The 16,958-nt window shown below is 39.5% G+C and overlaps 1 protein-coding gene across 4 annotated transcripts in view; it reads left to right on the top strand.

Annotated features, from left to right (window-relative positions):
• The window catches only part of RAB30 (RAB30, member RAS oncogene family), a 994,958-nt gene extending 982,368 nt beyond the window's left edge, over positions 1–12,590 (top strand). For all 4 annotated transcript variants that reach the window (XM_044071149.1, XM_044071148.1, XM_044071147.1 and 1 more), the window contains one exon: positions 10,871–12,590. In XM_044071149.1, coding sequence (XP_043927084.1) covers positions 10,871–11,121 — 251 coding nt within the window. In that variant the 3' untranslated portion in view covers positions 11,122–12,590. The remainder of the gene's footprint in view (positions 1–10,870) is intronic.
• The last annotated feature ends 4,368 nt before the right edge of the window (positions 12,591–16,958 follow it).

Raw genomic sequence — 16,958 nt, 5'->3', positions numbered from 1 at the left:
AAGTAGAAGTTAGTTTTCTGTGAGTATGTGGCAGTTCTTACACTGCCTTAGGATTCAGTATAGTATAAAGCTAGTAATAGAAGGGGATTTAGTCTGTTGTCTCTCCATGATGACCAGCACTGCTGTGTAGTATTGTTTATGAGGAATTAAAATGGGGCTGGGGAAACATTATAGAGGGAGTATGTTTGTTGTATAGATAATGTGTTGAATCTAGGGCCATATAGAACAGCAGAGCTGTTACATGGACTGCTCTGGTCCATGCAGCTAGGAGGAGGATAGCAAAAGTCAGTGCAAGCTGTTTAGATCGACCAGAAGTGGTTTATTAACTTAGAGGAGTTGAAAGACACTACAAATGTAGTAGTTTGAAGGAGACAGAATTTACTTTCATAGTACCCACTATGGAACGACAACTACCATGGCCCTGTGCTCAGTGTGGCAATCATTAAACAAGTCAACAAAAGAGCCAATGAAAAACAAATGAAATCTAAGCACAAGTGCTCAAAGCTACCTAAGACTTGCAGCATTTAGTATCTTAAGTTAAGGAAACACATTTAAAGGCATTTTTGTGCTGTAATCAAGTTGTTAGTTTATAAGGACCAGTGTCATGTCACACTAACAATGGGAAGTTATTACATGTATGTATTGATATTTATTGGCACTCCCTCTGGAAGTCTGTATCATCCCTGTATATTTTTTCTCAGTGTATTTTGCAAACTCACCAAAATTACAATTAAGATGCAGTTTTTTATCCTTTCATTGCCCTCTAGTTTAGTATGCTAGTCACTTTTTTCAGTTATGTGAAGGTAATGCTACTCAATGCTAGAAGTCTAAACCTCAAAATGCACTCTCTCGAGGCACTCCTAAAAATGGAGAACATTGATATCTGTGCAGTAACTGAGACCTGGTTCAAGGCTCCAGAGAGCACCCCTGCAATACCAGGCTACAACTGTTACCACACTTTTCGGCCACCAAAGCAGGACCGAAACACTAAAGGTGGAGGAGTGTCAATATTCACCAAGGATATTCACAACACCAGGCTAGTTGCCCAACACAGTGCGTCTGAAATTCTCCAGGTGCAACTAGCACTAGGTAAGACTGCAATCCAAATTGTAGCTTGCTACAGATCCCCCACCATACCCCAAGATTCTCACTACACCTTTCTAAACATACTGGAAAATATTAAGATAGAACCAAACACCCTAATACTGGGTGATTTTAACTACCCTGCCATTAACTGGGAAAGCTACTCATGTACCAACACCTTTGCCCAACGGTTCTTGGAATTCATAAATTCCAACGCCCTGGATCAACTAATCCATAGTCCCACCAGGGGCTCTAATATCCTAGACCTGGTCTTTACCAACATGGGAAATCGATGCTCCACACCTATGGTCACCGCCTTGTTAGTCACGTCTGACCATAAGCTAATCACCCTTAACATCCACATCCCACCCCCACCCCCCAGTAAAGAAACCTCCATAAAAAACTTCTCCAAAGCCAACTTCATGCTACTCAAGTCAGAAGTGACAAACTTCATGTCACCCATGCAGACGGGAGCTGAAAGTTCAACTGCTGAATCCTACACTAAGGCACTGTACAAGCACATCCACTCATGCATAAATCGTGCCATCCCAAATAGAACCAAGATGCTCTCATCCAAAAAAAGAAGCCAATCTGGTGGTCCCCTGCCATAAACAAACTTTACAACAAAAGGAAGAAACTGTTGCAGAAAAGAGGAAAATCCCAGGATGCAAAAACCTTCCTTACCAGCCTCAGTAAGAAACTGAGATCCCTCATAAAATCCTCCAAAGCTAGTTACGAAAATAAAATTGCCAAAGATTCCAAAGACAACAACAAGGCAATCGATAACTATGTCAAGAATCTAAATGGCAATGCTCAGATCTGCTCTGAGCTAAAACAGAATGGCATTAAATATACTGATCCCAAGGATATTGCCAATATCCTGGCAGATCGATTAAATTTTATTTATTTTTTATTTTTTATTTTACATTTGTTGACCGGGCTAGTCTGGCTGGATACATGTCCATTTTCAGCAGAGGCCCGAGGAGAAAAGCTCCACTAATAAAACTAAGTGACTAACAAATATCACGTAAATAACAAGTAAATAACAAGTAACTAATGCATGCAGGCAACTAAGGGAACAATTGATATATAGAATAGTAATGGGAAGGCAATTTAAACAAGAAATAAACATCAGTACAGAATCACTATAATTTAAATAACTACTATAGATAGAGAGCTAAAAAAAGATGAAGAAGGGAGAAAAATAGGGACAAGTAGAGGGTTTGTAAAACTTTAGTCATAGAAGTCAGTTAGTAGCAGGGATATAGTGATGAGTACTATTATTAGGATAGATATTTGCACACAGGAAGATTGGAACTGGGTTAGATACATGGAGAGAAAAACATGTTAGAGATAGTGGAGGGTAACATAAAAAGAGGTAGGTAGGAGTAAATAAGCAGGCTGGTGGGTTGCTAGGTCTACTTCTTGGAGGGAAAGAAGTAGTGAAGTAGGGTAGGTAGAAGAGCAAAATGTAGGGTGAGAGAGAGAGTGGTTGTTTTTTTTTTTTTTAAGCTCAGTCAGGATTTGAGCAGGGGCATAGCCAGTGAGATTGCAAATGTTTTTTTGTTTGTTTTTTGAAAAGGTGGGGTGAGCTTAAAGTGGTTAGTTCTTTGGGGAGTTTGTTCCAGTGAGATCCTACAGTATTAGCAAATAAGGAGTCACCTGCTTTGTTGTAAGATTTGAGAGTAGCTACTAGAAGTTTGTTGGCTGAGCGAAGGGATGTTAGATTTTTGTATGGGGTGATAAGGTTATTAAGTATGGGTGTATTAGAGGGGTAATGGAGAATTTTGTAGGTGATATGTAATTGCTGTAGGAGAATTGGATTCTGTAGTTCTAGCCAGTTAAGGATTTTGAGATTATGACAATGGTGAGTTCGATATGGGGAACCAGTGGCAAACCTGGCAATACTATGATAGGCTGTGGCTAGTTTCTGGTGGTTAGTTTTTGAAATGTTAATAAATGAGGAGGAGGCATACAGTAGTGTAGATAGGAGATGAGTTTGGGCAAGAGACACTCGGGTAGCTGCAGTAAGAAAGGGCTTAAGTCTGTAAAGGGCACCTATCTTTTATTAACAGCCTTGATGGTTAGATCAATGTGACAGTCAAAACTCAGTTGATTGTCTATAGTAACACCTAGGAGTTTAGTGGAACAGTCAGGATTGATGATCGTGCCATTGCCAGATGTGATGGAAAATGAGATAGGGGGAGATTTAAGTGTTGGTGTAAAGAGTAGTAATTTGGTTTTGGGATTAAGGAGGAGACAGATATGTTGGAACCATTTTTCAGCCGTAGTAAAGAGTTTCTGGGTGGAAGAGTGGAGTTCTCCTGAAGATGAAGCAGAACAGATGAGAGTTGAATCATCTGCATACTGAATACAAGTGGATGTTGGGAGTGAAGTAGCCAGGTTATTTATAAATGTAGAGAAGAGGAGGGGACCTAAGATGGATCCTTGAGGAACACCGATATTGATTGGGAGCTGTGAGGATATATGGCTGTCCCAGAGGACAGCTTGTTTTCTATCATTCAAATATGAGTCAAACCATTGTACTGCTGAAGAGTCAAGTGAAAGTGATGTCAATGTATCTAGGAGTAGTTGATGGTTAACCATATCAAAGGCTTTTGAGAGGTCTAGGAATAGGGCTGAGGAGAAAAGGTTGTTATTGCGATTTCTGTTTATTGTGTCAGTGAAGGAGAGAAGGGCGGTGGAAGTACTATGGTAGGGCCTAAAACCATGTTGTGAGTCTACTAGTAGGCTATTTTGCAAGAGGTGATTTAGGAGTTGTTGGTGAATACAACGTTCCATAATTTTAGATAGAGGAGAAAGTAGGGCTATTGGTCGGTAATTAGAAAGTTCATTAGAGTGACCTCCTTTATGAAGGGGAATAATATAGGAGACCTTCCAGCAGGATGGGATAGTAGATTCGGTTATTGTTCTGTTAATTAAGATCGAGATTGGGTAAGCTAGTTCAGATGCTGCTAGTTGTAGGTATTCAGCTGGTAGTTTGTCGGCTGAAGGGGTGCAGGGTTTAAGTTGAGAGAGTAACTTACATTATGTGGGCTGTGGAGACTGTGCTAAATTTTAGGGTGGGGGTGTTATTTGGAGGAGAGGTGTGTTGAGGGGAAGGGGGGGGAGTCATGGTGTTAGCTAAAGAGGTGACTGTTTCAGAGAAGAAGTTATTAAAGGTATCGGCTATTATGTTGGGTGAAGTTTGTGCTAAGGTAGTAGGTGTGGGAGTTTTGGTATTCCCTGGATGTAGAAGTTTATTGATTCCGGGCCAGAATTTTTTAGGGTTGTAATTTTGGTTATGTTGATACTGAAGGTAATAGTTTTTCTTATCAAGATGGATGAGTTTTTTTGTAGTATTTCTAAGGTGTTTAAAGTGTAGAAGGTCATCAGGGTTTTTAGTGGTTCTCCATTTAGTCCAAATTTTATTTCTATCTAGCATAGTTTGTTTGGTTGATTTGGAAAGCCAAGGGGCAGCTTTGGAGCTTATTCTTATTAATCGAGCTGGGGCATGCTGCTGTAGAATTAGTAGGAAAGTGGTATTGAAATAGGCAACTGCTTCGTCAAGTGGGAGGTGTTTTAGAGTTGACCAGTTGCATGCCTTGAGGTCATTTAGGAAGGAGGACAAGTTAAATTTGTTTTTATTGCGTACAGTACGGTAAATAGCTTGTTTGAGAGTATTATCTTTTTGTTTAGTGATATAGGTAAGGAGATGGTCGCTGATATTGTCTGGGAGTATTCCAGTCTTATAAGAATGGGGATTATTGTTAATCAATATCCGATCCAGGATTGCTTGTTTATTGGTTGTTTTGTCAATTCTAGTTGGGGAGCTAATAGTTTGTTGAAAGTTAAAGAGATTAAGGTGAAAGGTAGGTTTGGGAGAGTTGCAGGAGTTCCAATCAATATTAAAGTCACCTAAGATTATAGTTTCTTGAGGGAAGTTGCAGGAGACCCAACTGAGAATATTTTCAAGTGTGTTTAAGTTATTGCCTGGAGGGATGTAGGAACATATTATGTAGATGGCTTTGTTTTTGTTTAGTTGGAATTTGGTACAGAGTATTTCGGCATTACCTAGAGAGGGAGGTAGGGAGTCCATTAAGGACACTTGTAGCTGGGATTTGTAAAGTAAAGCTACTCCTCCACCCTTTTTGTTAGGACGATCTTGCCTTAAGGTGCTATAGCCAGGTGGGGTGATTTCGTTGTCTTTTATGGCTGGTTTAAGCCAGGTTTCAGTGAGACAGAGGATATCAAAGGCATAGAAGTCAATTATAGCATGGAGTTGTGTGATTTTATTGTTGATGCTACGAATATTAAGGTGTGCTATAGAGAGGGAGTTATTAGAGAAAGGTGAGCTAGAGATGTCAGCAGAATGTTTAGAAAGGTCATGGTTAAGAGGATTATTGGGGCCAGGGTTGGGGTGGATATCTCCATGTAACAGTAACAGGGTTTGAGGGATTGGAAATGTCTTTGTGGTTTTGGAGGGTAATAGATAGAACCGTTTTGAGGTTAGCGACCTGATGTGATGTAGTTTGTGGTATAGGGGGGGAAGGTAGGGTGATGATGAGAGGATGTTAGTGTGTGTTTGTTTAGCTTGAGGAAGAATGGAGGTTGTGTGTGTGGGTAAATTAGGAGAATTGATAAGGTTAAGATGTTCATAGGAAATAAAAGAATAGTGTATTAGAAGGATATTAAGGAGTAGTAGAAGATGAAGAAGTTTAAGGATTAAAGCCATGTTTTTAGTGGGGTGAGGTTAGGAAGGTTGGAAGTAGTAGGAATAAGATGTTAAAGAGCGAGTAAGGGCAATTAGAAAGAGAATATGAGGAGAGGGGTGTGGTAGTAAGATAGGAATTTAGAGTTAATGAGTGTAGGTGGGGCAGGTGAGTGTGATAGGAGCAGAGTGAGGTGGGGGTGTGGTAAAGGAAGTATAAAGGTAGGACCCCGGGGGGGGGGTGGGAATTGGGGGTAGGGAGGGGAGCGGAGTGAGCCCGCAGGGCGAACGGAGCGGGAAGAACCAGTGGCAGTAAAACAATCAGAGAAAAAGAGAGAAGAACTATGTATGGTGAAGGGTAAGAATAAGACTATAGGGTAGAGTGCAGGGAGGAAGGAAGATGGGTTTTGGAGATGAGACAAAGTAAATGGTAGCTAAGTGAAGTGGCAGAGTAGTAGATTAGAATAGTATGGACAGTATTAGGGGATAACAGGAGGCAGAGTTCTAAGTGAGGATAGAGGAAAACCTAAGGTTTGTGATAGAGAGGGCGCCACCTAGTGGCCAAGTTCAGGAATGCCAAGAGACAGGGCAAGCAGAGAGCTCCCAAAGTGCTGTATCTTGGTAAAGGGGAGAGTTACCACAGGGATAGTGTTGAAGAAAGGAGGGTAGGAGAGAGCGCCTTATCCGCTATGGGAAAGAGGAGGAGGAGGAGGAGGAGGGGGGGGTAGGCTGCTGGTTAACCTGGGAGGGAGGTAAAACAACCTGGAATACAGTTAGAAAATGCAATAGTAGGACATACTTTCCAACAGCGACTATGTTGGGTAGACAGTCTTTGTGGGGAGGACGTTTAAATCCTATTCAGGATTATGTTCTTTAATATGGATTCCACAGGGCTTCTTTAGCAGGGGTAAGGCAGGAACCCAAGTGTATATGGCTGAATAACATAAGGGAGAGAGAGAAAGACAGCATAAGCACATATAGCAGTCAAGGATATAGGTAACAGATAAATAAAAGTTGTGCCTTACATACTAAAAGCTATGTCAATACAGTAACCAACCCTCACTCACAGTATAATCAGGCGTAAGAGAGGGAGAAATAATCACAGGTTATGTAATACAGCCAGCTTACAGATATGTGCAAACTATTTGTTGAGTTAAAGTAAAAAGCATACAGGTAAGTAGTCTGACCCTATGCAGTATCAAAGTAGGAGGCAATCAAATGAACAACAGCTCCAGGAAGTTACAGTTCTGAGTAAGGCAAAAAACAACAAGCTATGGTAACATGTACATAAACAGCAAGGTTATCTACCTAGTAATCAGTAATTACAGATTCTATCACCTTCATTGAGGAGATGTGTAAGCAGGGGAAAATGGATATCTAGTATAACACAAAAAAGGCATAGAGATACTGTCTACTAAAATACAAGCATTGATAGGAATGTTTAGCGAATTAGCTTTAGGATATGCTGTCGCCTTCCCTTATCATTCTACAGACACTTTCCTAACGATCAAGGCAATAAGTGCCCAAAAATGTTATACAGTCAAGTAGCTAGTACGCTCAAAGTTACAAGTAAATAAAACAGTATAATCAGCGTTTCCTCATTACCATTATCAATTCTATGCAAATGATTGCTACCAGCTGTAGAACCCAGTATTGCGTAGTTGGGGGACCACGTGGCTGCTAGGGTAAGCTTAACTACTCGCCTAAATGAATCTACGCTGGAATAAGCATAAGGAGTGCGCTCTGCCCATTCATATAGCCGCCTGACAGAACATAAAAGCACACATATAGTCAGCAGCCGAACAGCGGCATGGGCTTACACGCAAACGCTGGTAACAGCTAAGGAATATGCCACCACTCACTAGCGCTGCTTCCTGGATAAAGTACAAATAATTGAAAGGCGCAAAAACTGTAAATACAGTAACTATTTTATAATCGCAGCCTTAGAAACTAGTATAGCGTAGTTGGGAAACCACGTACTAGGGTAAGCGTTATCTACACCGCTGACTGAGTTATCGCTATAATAAGCTACTGAAAGAGTGATGTTGCCGCCTGATAGGATCTAAAGGAGCACATATACTGTAGGCAGACGAGCATCGGCTTGAGCTCACAAGCAACACTGTTAAAGCTGAGGAATGAGCCCCCTCACTAGCGATGCTACCTATATAATATAAAGATTAAAAAGCGCCGAGAGTGTAGGGGACCAACAGTGGCTAGGCTCAGACACAACGCAGCTAGAAACTGCGGAATAAGCACCACTCTTAGCGTTGCTACCCAATATAAACTAAATAATAAAACCTATGCAAAGCGCACATACTGCAGGTAGTCAAGCAGCAGCTTGGCCACACACAGTGGCCACACAGTGGAGGCTCGGGGAGAGCCTCGTACGCAATGGGATGGGGATAATAAGGTATAGATAGACCAGTTACAGAGGCGCACCACGTGGAACCAACGTCGCAGTACAGATACGAGCAGATATAGGTAGTAAGGTATCAGAGTCTGTATATCAGAGGCCAAATAGTAATAGAAGCAAGATAACCTATATTACTAACAAAGAAAACAAGAAACATGTAAAAGGTAAAACATTCACAAATTACACAAGTGAATAATTGCCATCAGGTACTCACATACGGCTATATCCTCCGAGCCCCAAGAGAGACGCAGCAGCCCAAAAGGGATATCACATAGGGATGGACTGGCCTATAGTAGGGTATTTCACCCCCCTCTCACCCCCTAAATGGCCCATCTCAATACCGGAAGATTGCCAAATTTCGGTAATAACGACCACACAGGTAAAAAATGCACTCTCCAAAGCTAAGAATACAGCATCCATGGGACCAGATGACATCCCGGGCTGTGTACTACATGAACTACAATATGAACTGGCACCTCACCTAAGTGTCATGTTTAATCATAGCCTCACCTCAGGTTTCGTGCCCACTGAGTGGCGCACAGCTACAGTTATCCCACTCCACAAGGGGGGATCCACCTTGGATCCCGGAAACTACCGTCCCATCAGTCTGACAAGCCTTATCTGCAAGGCCATGGAGTGTATTATCATGGAACTTATAAACAAAGACATTGGCAACCTTCAATCACTGGACCCCACCCAGTTTGGGTTCGTGAAGGGCTGATCTTGTCTCCTGAACTTGATTGACTTCTTCGAATCAGTCTCCAGAGCCATGGACAAGGGTAAGATGGTCCACACAGCCTATCTAGACCTTGCCAAGGCCTTTGACACCATCCCCCACTCTGGAATCATAGATAAACTTACTAAGCTGGGCATTAATCCCTACGTCACCCAATGGGTTGCTAGCTGGCTTACTGATAGAACCCACACTGTAAAAGTAGCCGACTCCAAATCCAGCTCCAGACAAGTGACAAGTGGAGTACCTCAGGGTTCAGTCCTGGGACCGCTCTTGTTTGGCATCTACTTCTTTGAAGTACAGGCCAACACTAAGGGACTCTGGATAACAAAGTTTGCAGATGACTGCAAACTGGGAGCCATTATTGAATCCCCAAATGATGTGGATACTCTACAAAAGGGCCTTACAGAAACAGATGCTTGGTGCCAGAGCTATGGGCTCAAGCTCAATGACAAGAAATGTATAGTTATCCCCTTTGGGAAAAAACATGTATCCGTGAATTACCATATAGGTGGCAGTACACTAAACACCGAAAGTTTGATAAGAGACTAGGGACACAGGTGGACAGTGGTCTCACCTTCGATAACCACATCGCCACAACAGTCATGAAATCCTTCTATGTGGCACACCTCATCACTAAGGGCTTTTCATCCAGAAAAAAGGAGGTCATTGTCCCACTGTACTCATCACTCATTAGACCCATTATAGAATACAATGCCCCATTTGGTATGTACCTCTCAAGACATCTGCAACAGCTGGAAAGGCCACAGAAATACCTCACTAAAAGAATTACAGGCCTAAAGCAGATGCCCTACGCTGACCGCCTTAAAAAACTCCAGCTATACTCTGTCGCATATCGTCTACTCAGAGGCGATCTTTGCTTAACATACAAGGCCATGTCAAACCCAGAGCTGTTGGACATGCTACACTTAAAGAAATCCCAATCCCTCAGAGCCACACGTTCCAGGGATCTAAACCTTGTCATCACAATAAACAAAACATGCTGGAGGGATAGGTTCCTGACCCAGAGACTCCCCAGACTCTGGAATAGATTGCCCATACATGTCAAGCAGAGTGTCTCTTTGGCCCTCTTCAAAAGGAACCTTGATGATTGGATGGGAGAAAGGAAATTCACCCCGGGGATCACGTCAGTTGCCCTGCTAGACAGGGGTCCAGGGAAGTAAATAGTGTGGGAAGAAATAGCCAGGGAATTGTTATGGCTAGGCTTGTATAGGCCCTAGGGCTGATAGCCTAGTACCAACCTATGAACCTATGTACTTTTTTTTACTTCAAATTTCACTTTACTTGTATTTATTTTATTTTATTTGCTTCTTGACCAAGTATGTCCAGCTGGCCGGTATTTAGTTACATTGCTAGTCTGAGAAGAAGAGGCCCAAAACACAGTATGTAATAAGAAAAGTAGTACAAGAATGATTTTATGAATAAAACATAAAGTGGCCATATGTGCTTCAGCATGGTTTGACATCCTAAGGTCAAATGGGTTCAAAACGAAAAACTGAGAATGGAAATACTTTAGTGCAACTGGCAAAATGGATGTTAATAGAGGCAGCAAGTAATAGCAGTCTACTTTTTTCTGCTGCTTATCTATAAATGGAATAATTTATTTACAATATGTATACTTTCAACACACATATATATATATATATATATATATATATATATATATATATATATATATATATACTATGTATAGGTTGAAATATGACAAGAATGGAAGGTGAAAATCACTTTGCTTGTGAAATCTAAGAAAATAAAATGACTAGTTATTCCAGTTTTACTGGATTTGCCATTAATTAATCATTGTAACACAGAAATGCAAGATGAACTGCATGTAACAATAAAATTGCACATAAAGTGCAAGATAAACTGCATGTAAGAAAAAAAAATAACATCTGCTGCTTTTTTGTAGGCAATAAGATTGATTTGGATGAGAAAAGAGAAATTTCCCAGCCGAGAGCTGAAGAATTTGCAGCTTCCCAGGATATGTACTACTTGGAAACATCAGCAAAGGAATCTGATAATGTTGAGAAACTTTTTTTAGACCTTGCCTCTCAGCTGATCCGTGAAGCAAAGCAAAACACACTTGTAAACAACATGACATCCCCCTCCCCTGGAGAGGGGAAGAGTATCAGTTACTTGAACTGCTGCAGTTTTAATTAACTAATACAGTAAAGAAGCCACCAAAATGGGCCAAATGTTTGAATATTCTGATGAGAAAGGAGTTCTTGTCATATTTTTTACCCTTTGACTCAGACTTGTGGCAGTTTACCAAGCTTCAGCATGGAAGGATGACTGCTTCTTCCACAGGTCACAGAAACAGAGTACATGATTTGTGGTGCAGTTGTACAGTTCTAATGACTTTGCAAGGAACTAGTTGCACTAAAAACCTCTTTAAAGTGAGTTTACATTTTGTCTCATTTTGAATAGTCAAAGCCATCACATGCCATGGTAGAAAAACATGCAAGCCTCCTCATGCTGGAGTACTTTTTGTCTGAAAAGTATTTATTCTCATTTAGTAATGAATGCAGATGTTTTGCTTAAAAGGACATCAATGCGACCATAACACGTAAGCACTTTCATGGATTTGGAGACTGATATTTCAGTTTGGTACAGAAAGGAAAGTTTGTTCTGTAGTGGGAATATTCTTCAACTTGCACAGTTTAGCACAGTTTTCTTTTATATGTGTGAGTCAGAAATGGTGTGGAGTATTTTCACTGATACTTTTGATGAGTAGTCACTTTTCTGCCATGGTCAGTTTGGATACTTCTAGAAAATTCTTCCTGAGAAGACAACAAAGACCAGATTAGGGCTAACCAACAAAAAATGTATTTATTGTTGGTACGTATATTGTGATAGTAATTTCAAAGCACAGTGATAAACAGGGCAGAATGTTAATACTGTAATGGCTAGAAAATAAACACTACGGTAGCTTGGACTAAGTGGAAGCTTTGTGGACTTGTCTTTTAGTTAAAGTTTTTTTTTTACGTAAAAACTTCCATATTATGTGCTGCACAGTCTGTTTTTACACCAGCAGTGTCATTAGCTGTTGTCATGCATTCTGGGTTGGTTATTAAGTATCCTTTTCTTGAAAGTAATTCAGTTAATTATGGTATTGACTGTAACTTGAAAAGCATTTTTTTTATTTAGAACAGCCTGCTTTCCAAAAAGCTGCACTTGTAAAGGAAAAACAGTTTAGATTTTTTTTTTCATTCAAGTATTCAAAACAAAATTCCTAACATGCTACATATGATTACAGTGAAGTATATGTGGCAACCTGCAAAAGTTTATGAATTCAGAGTCTAATACAACTGAAAGCTTCAAAAAGTGAAAAAAAGGCATTACAGTTGATAACATGTATGTTGGTATGCTCCATAAATGTCTTATATAGGTTTAGTGAAATAGCTAGTTACATTCCATTTTCTGAACTGAAACTAATACTGATTCTCCAGTTTACAAAATGGTGTGTTACTTTTTTGTGTTATTTGCATTTATTTGAGCTCTTTAAAGAAATGGCACAAGTAAGGATGTAAGTGTTAATGTGCTAGTACCACAGAAATAAATGCCATCTCATAAAAATCTACACCACAAATGTAAGAAAAAAAGTGAATAAAGCAGCAAACTTAAATGTATACATGTCAAACATTATTGCAAATGTGTTAGTCAAAGCAGGTTATTTCAATGAAAATCTCTGAGCACTGTGTTGTAATCCATGAAGCACTTGATCTCTCACTTTTTGCCTTGATGTATCAGACAGAATTATTTCGAAAAAAAATTCTGGCAGCGACCTGTATTCTTGTTTGCTCTTTTAAAGTCAGTAGCATTTCTCTGCTGCTATGTTTGTGAATGGGCTTGTATTCAGTTTTGTGTTTATTAATTTATTTGTTTCAGCTCTCTTTTTTTATTCATACTTTTGTACAGTGCCTGTATGGGGTCATCCATGTTTATAAGTTGAATCTAAATACATTTTCCCTTTTTTATCTAACCTATATGAGAGCCAAGTTGTTTCTGTCCCAGGCTAGTACATACTTCATAAATATAAGTATTACATACATTTCTACAGATAAGTTGCATCTTTTTCTCTTTACTTGTGTATTTATTATCGTATGATTTGCTTAGGGTTTCTTATACCTTAACAGGAATGGACCTCATTCCTGAGTCAGGGTATGTTTAAAGTTCATGAAATTAGTATTGCTTCAGTCTGATATTTGCCAAGAGTGTTCTTCTCAGTACTAACAAAGTACCCAGATCTGCATCCGTTTGTAGTTCATATGGTCACTTTTTTGCATCTATACTTTGTGTAAAACTTTCCCTTGATGCACAAAACCTGAGCTTCATAGTTTTGTCAGAATGTATTCATACTGGAGTAAGAATTTTATCCTGGACGTCTTAGTGCCATATCAGTTTTTCAAAGGGTTATTTCTGTCTGGAAACTCAACATGCCATGGTAGTTTTTATTTAATTATTTTGGCCCAGCAATCAATGTTTCTGCAATGCCTAGTACCACCTTCATGGCCAACTTTCTTTTATTGGCTTATGTCTCACTCATTAACAAATTCTTCTAACTGTGCATTGTAGTGCACTGAGGTCACATTGAATGTCTTCTCTACGTGCTCTGTGACAGTGCTAGTATTGTGTAGTTATCAAACACAGATTTCTGTAGATCAGATTCCCATTAATCAGTAACTTTTACATGGGATTCCAGCATATTGAATCCCTAGTGAGAAAGTTTTGAGCCTCCTTGACTTTAAACCTAGTCTCAAAAATGTTGCATTTTAAATATTTTATGTTTCTTAGACATTCTGATCCGAAGCTTCTTTTCTGAATAGTTGTACTCCTAGTAAATATTTTATCTGCTCCGAGGATCTTGTCAAGTTTATACCCCAGTCAGATTCTTATATGTTGTCTTCCTCAAAATCAAAGTGGTTCTCAGTTATCATCTTGTGTTCCTTTTTCAAACAGTACTGGAGTTCCACTTTAAAAGGAACAAATGTATTCCTGAAATGTAAGACAAATACCCCATATTAATGGAAGTAGAACCAAAATATAATTTGGATCAGCTCCGTTACATTTTATGCATTTCTACTCCATTTGTCACAAGCTGTTATGGTAATAATGAAGCATTCATAATTGTTTCATGCCAGGTAAACCTAATACTTCATTAAATGTTCATTAAATGTTAGCCCATATAAGCCTTCGTAATTGTTAGTTAGTGGAATCGGTAAATCTGAAACCTTTTCAGATGTTGGCCTGTAGTGTAAGTACAGCTGAAGCGCTTATAACTGTGTTATCCCACTGCAGGACAAGGTGAAGCTTTCAGTGCTCTTAGCCCTTGGCACAGGTAACACAGGTAAACTGCAGATCACACTTTATAGGTTCATAGGTTGGTACTAGACTATTGGCCCTAGGGCCTATACAAGCCTAGCCATAACAATTCCCTGCCTATTTCTTCCCACAATATTTACTTCCCTGGACCTCTGTCTAGCAGGGTGACTGACGTGATCCCTGGGGTGAATTTCCTACCTCCCATACAATCGTCAAGGTTCCTTTTGAAGAGGACCAAAGAGGAGCTCTGCTTGACATGTATGGGCAGTCTATTCCAGGGTCTGGGGAGTCTCTGGGTCAGGTCATAACACTTATAAGCATTAAAAATTGCACATCCCATGCTGTTCCACACTGAAAGGGTCTATCACACATTCATTGTCATGATTTTTTAAAATAAATATCCATGAGAAACAATACTGAATTATATTAACTCCTCAAAAAAATAAAAAGGCAACTTTATGAGTAAAGTATAAAACAACACATTTTAACCATGTTCTTGTTTAAAGTTGTTAGCAGTGGTGTAATGGTTGCACATTTTGTCCATTTGTTCCAAATTCTGGCAATAGAAAGTTCAGATTTGTGTTTGTGTGTGTGTGTGTATATATACGTACATACCCGCATATGCACACACAGCCTCAAAGCTGTCACTGTGTAGACATTTAATACTAATATTAGCATTGGTGGTGCTGCGGTAGCATTGTTGCCTCACAGTAAGACGTTGTCCTGTTCGATTCTCAGCTAGAGCGTCTTCTGTGTGGAGACATGCGTGAATGGGCGTACCTTCGTTGAAGGTTGTGAGTCAGGGCCGGCAACTCGGCACGTAAAAAAATCTACTGCCAATCATTAGCAGACTGGAGTTCCGCTGTGGCAACCCCTAACAGGGAAAAGCCGAAAGACACAACATTAGCATCCCTAAACTTTAACACGATATATTCATATAGATAGATATAGTTACACACACATACGTATATGCAACTATATACATACTAGCGGGTCAGTGGAATTTTCTCACCTACTAATTATTTTACTTCTAAATCTTAACTGTACAAAATAAACTATTTACCGTGTGGGTGTGTGTGTGGGTGTGTGTGTATGTGTATGGGTGAGCACCCACGTACAGGTCAGTGGAATTTTGTCATTTACTCATTCCAGTCAAGCAGTGCTTTCACCAAGTAATGGGTTCGAAATTCATTCCAAATCACATTCAAATGCAAATAAATTACCTCCTTTTAAAATTATTTTCATTTATTGTTTAAACATATAATCTACTTATTATTTTACTTCCAAAACCAGCCTGCATAAAGTAACTTATTTACCAAATCATCAGTGGATTAGGTCGGCATAAACGCAGTCCAGGCTTCTCCGGGCGCACTGAAGAAATGATTATTACAACTTGGATAATAGTTTTCACACACTATCATCAGGAACAAATGTTTGTTAATACGGATAGCTGCTCGCTTCACAGAATTAGAATAAGAAGCATGGAACTATGTGGTTTTAGTACTCGGGATTGGGACAGAGCTGTCACTGATCTGTCAAACATTACAAACATGATATGTCAAAGCAAGACCAGGTAGTCATTACTTCTTGAATTCAGTACAGTTGTTTTACAATGTCTACAGCATCCAAAATGTAAAGTCAGAAACTGTTAGAGATTTGAAAATATACCGAATGGTGATAATCAAGTATCTAAAAAAAACTCCTGAGAAACAAAATAAATATAAACAAAAGGCACATCACAATTGTGCTTACACGGTGGATATTACTGTTCCACTGACTGAACACATTTAAATAAACACAACATTCACTATGCACAACTGTAAATGAAAACTTCATGGCAAGTAAAGGAGAAAGGAAGTACAAGGCAGCCAAAATTATCATTATCCTACAACAAACACTGAGGTGGGATAATGCAATCCCAAGAAAACAATCCAATGTGGCCCAGATCCACCACTTAACTGGGGCTTGTACTGTTCCAATATACTGTGTGCCTAATACCAGCGACCATCCAGATCTCTTCCACCAGGATAAGCAGCAGTAACACAGCTTGTGAATAAAGCGATGTCAGAAGCATAACTGTTGAGTTTATATATACATATAGATTTAAACCCTCAAAAGTATCAAAAGTTTAAAACCCTGACTGTAAAATGAACACAAATGAAAAACACAACTCATTTGTAAAAGCACTCAGCAAAGCGGTACACTCCACACGTTCACCCACTGCGTGGTTCCTTACCACTGCATTAATGGGGATTTGCTCTGTCTTCATTTCCTTTATGTACGGTGTGGTAAATAAATGGAAATTCCCACCTTTGTTTGAATCAAAATAGAAATGTCAGATGCCTCATCTTTAAAGAGGGACTTTTCTACAGCAGCTATGTCTTCCTATTAGGGAAAGACACTGTGCTCAGTATTCACTTAGCAGATGTGACTATATCTCTTACAGTAGATGTGACTATATCTGTTACAGTAGGAACATACATATATTTCTATTCACTGGCGAATCTTCACTGTTCAGTATATTCTTCCTTCATACTATAATTAAGGACTACAGAGAAAATATACATTTTTTTGTTTTTATCCAACTTGCATGTTAGAGTTGATACGTGCACTTATTTATTTATTTATTTTCATAAAAAGTTGAAAATACAAGACACAATTGCCATGTTAAGATA

The sequence above is a fragment of the Protopterus annectens genome, chromosome 5.part0 (assembly GCF_019279795.1).
Source record: "Protopterus annectens isolate FY-2018-M chromosome 5.part0, PAN1.0, whole genome shotgun sequence".
Lineage (NCBI taxonomy): Eukaryota > Metazoa > Chordata > Ceratodontiformes > Protopteridae > Protopterus > Protopterus annectens.
Note: the sequence above shows the minus strand (reverse complement) of the source record. Positions and strands in the feature narration are given on the sequence as shown.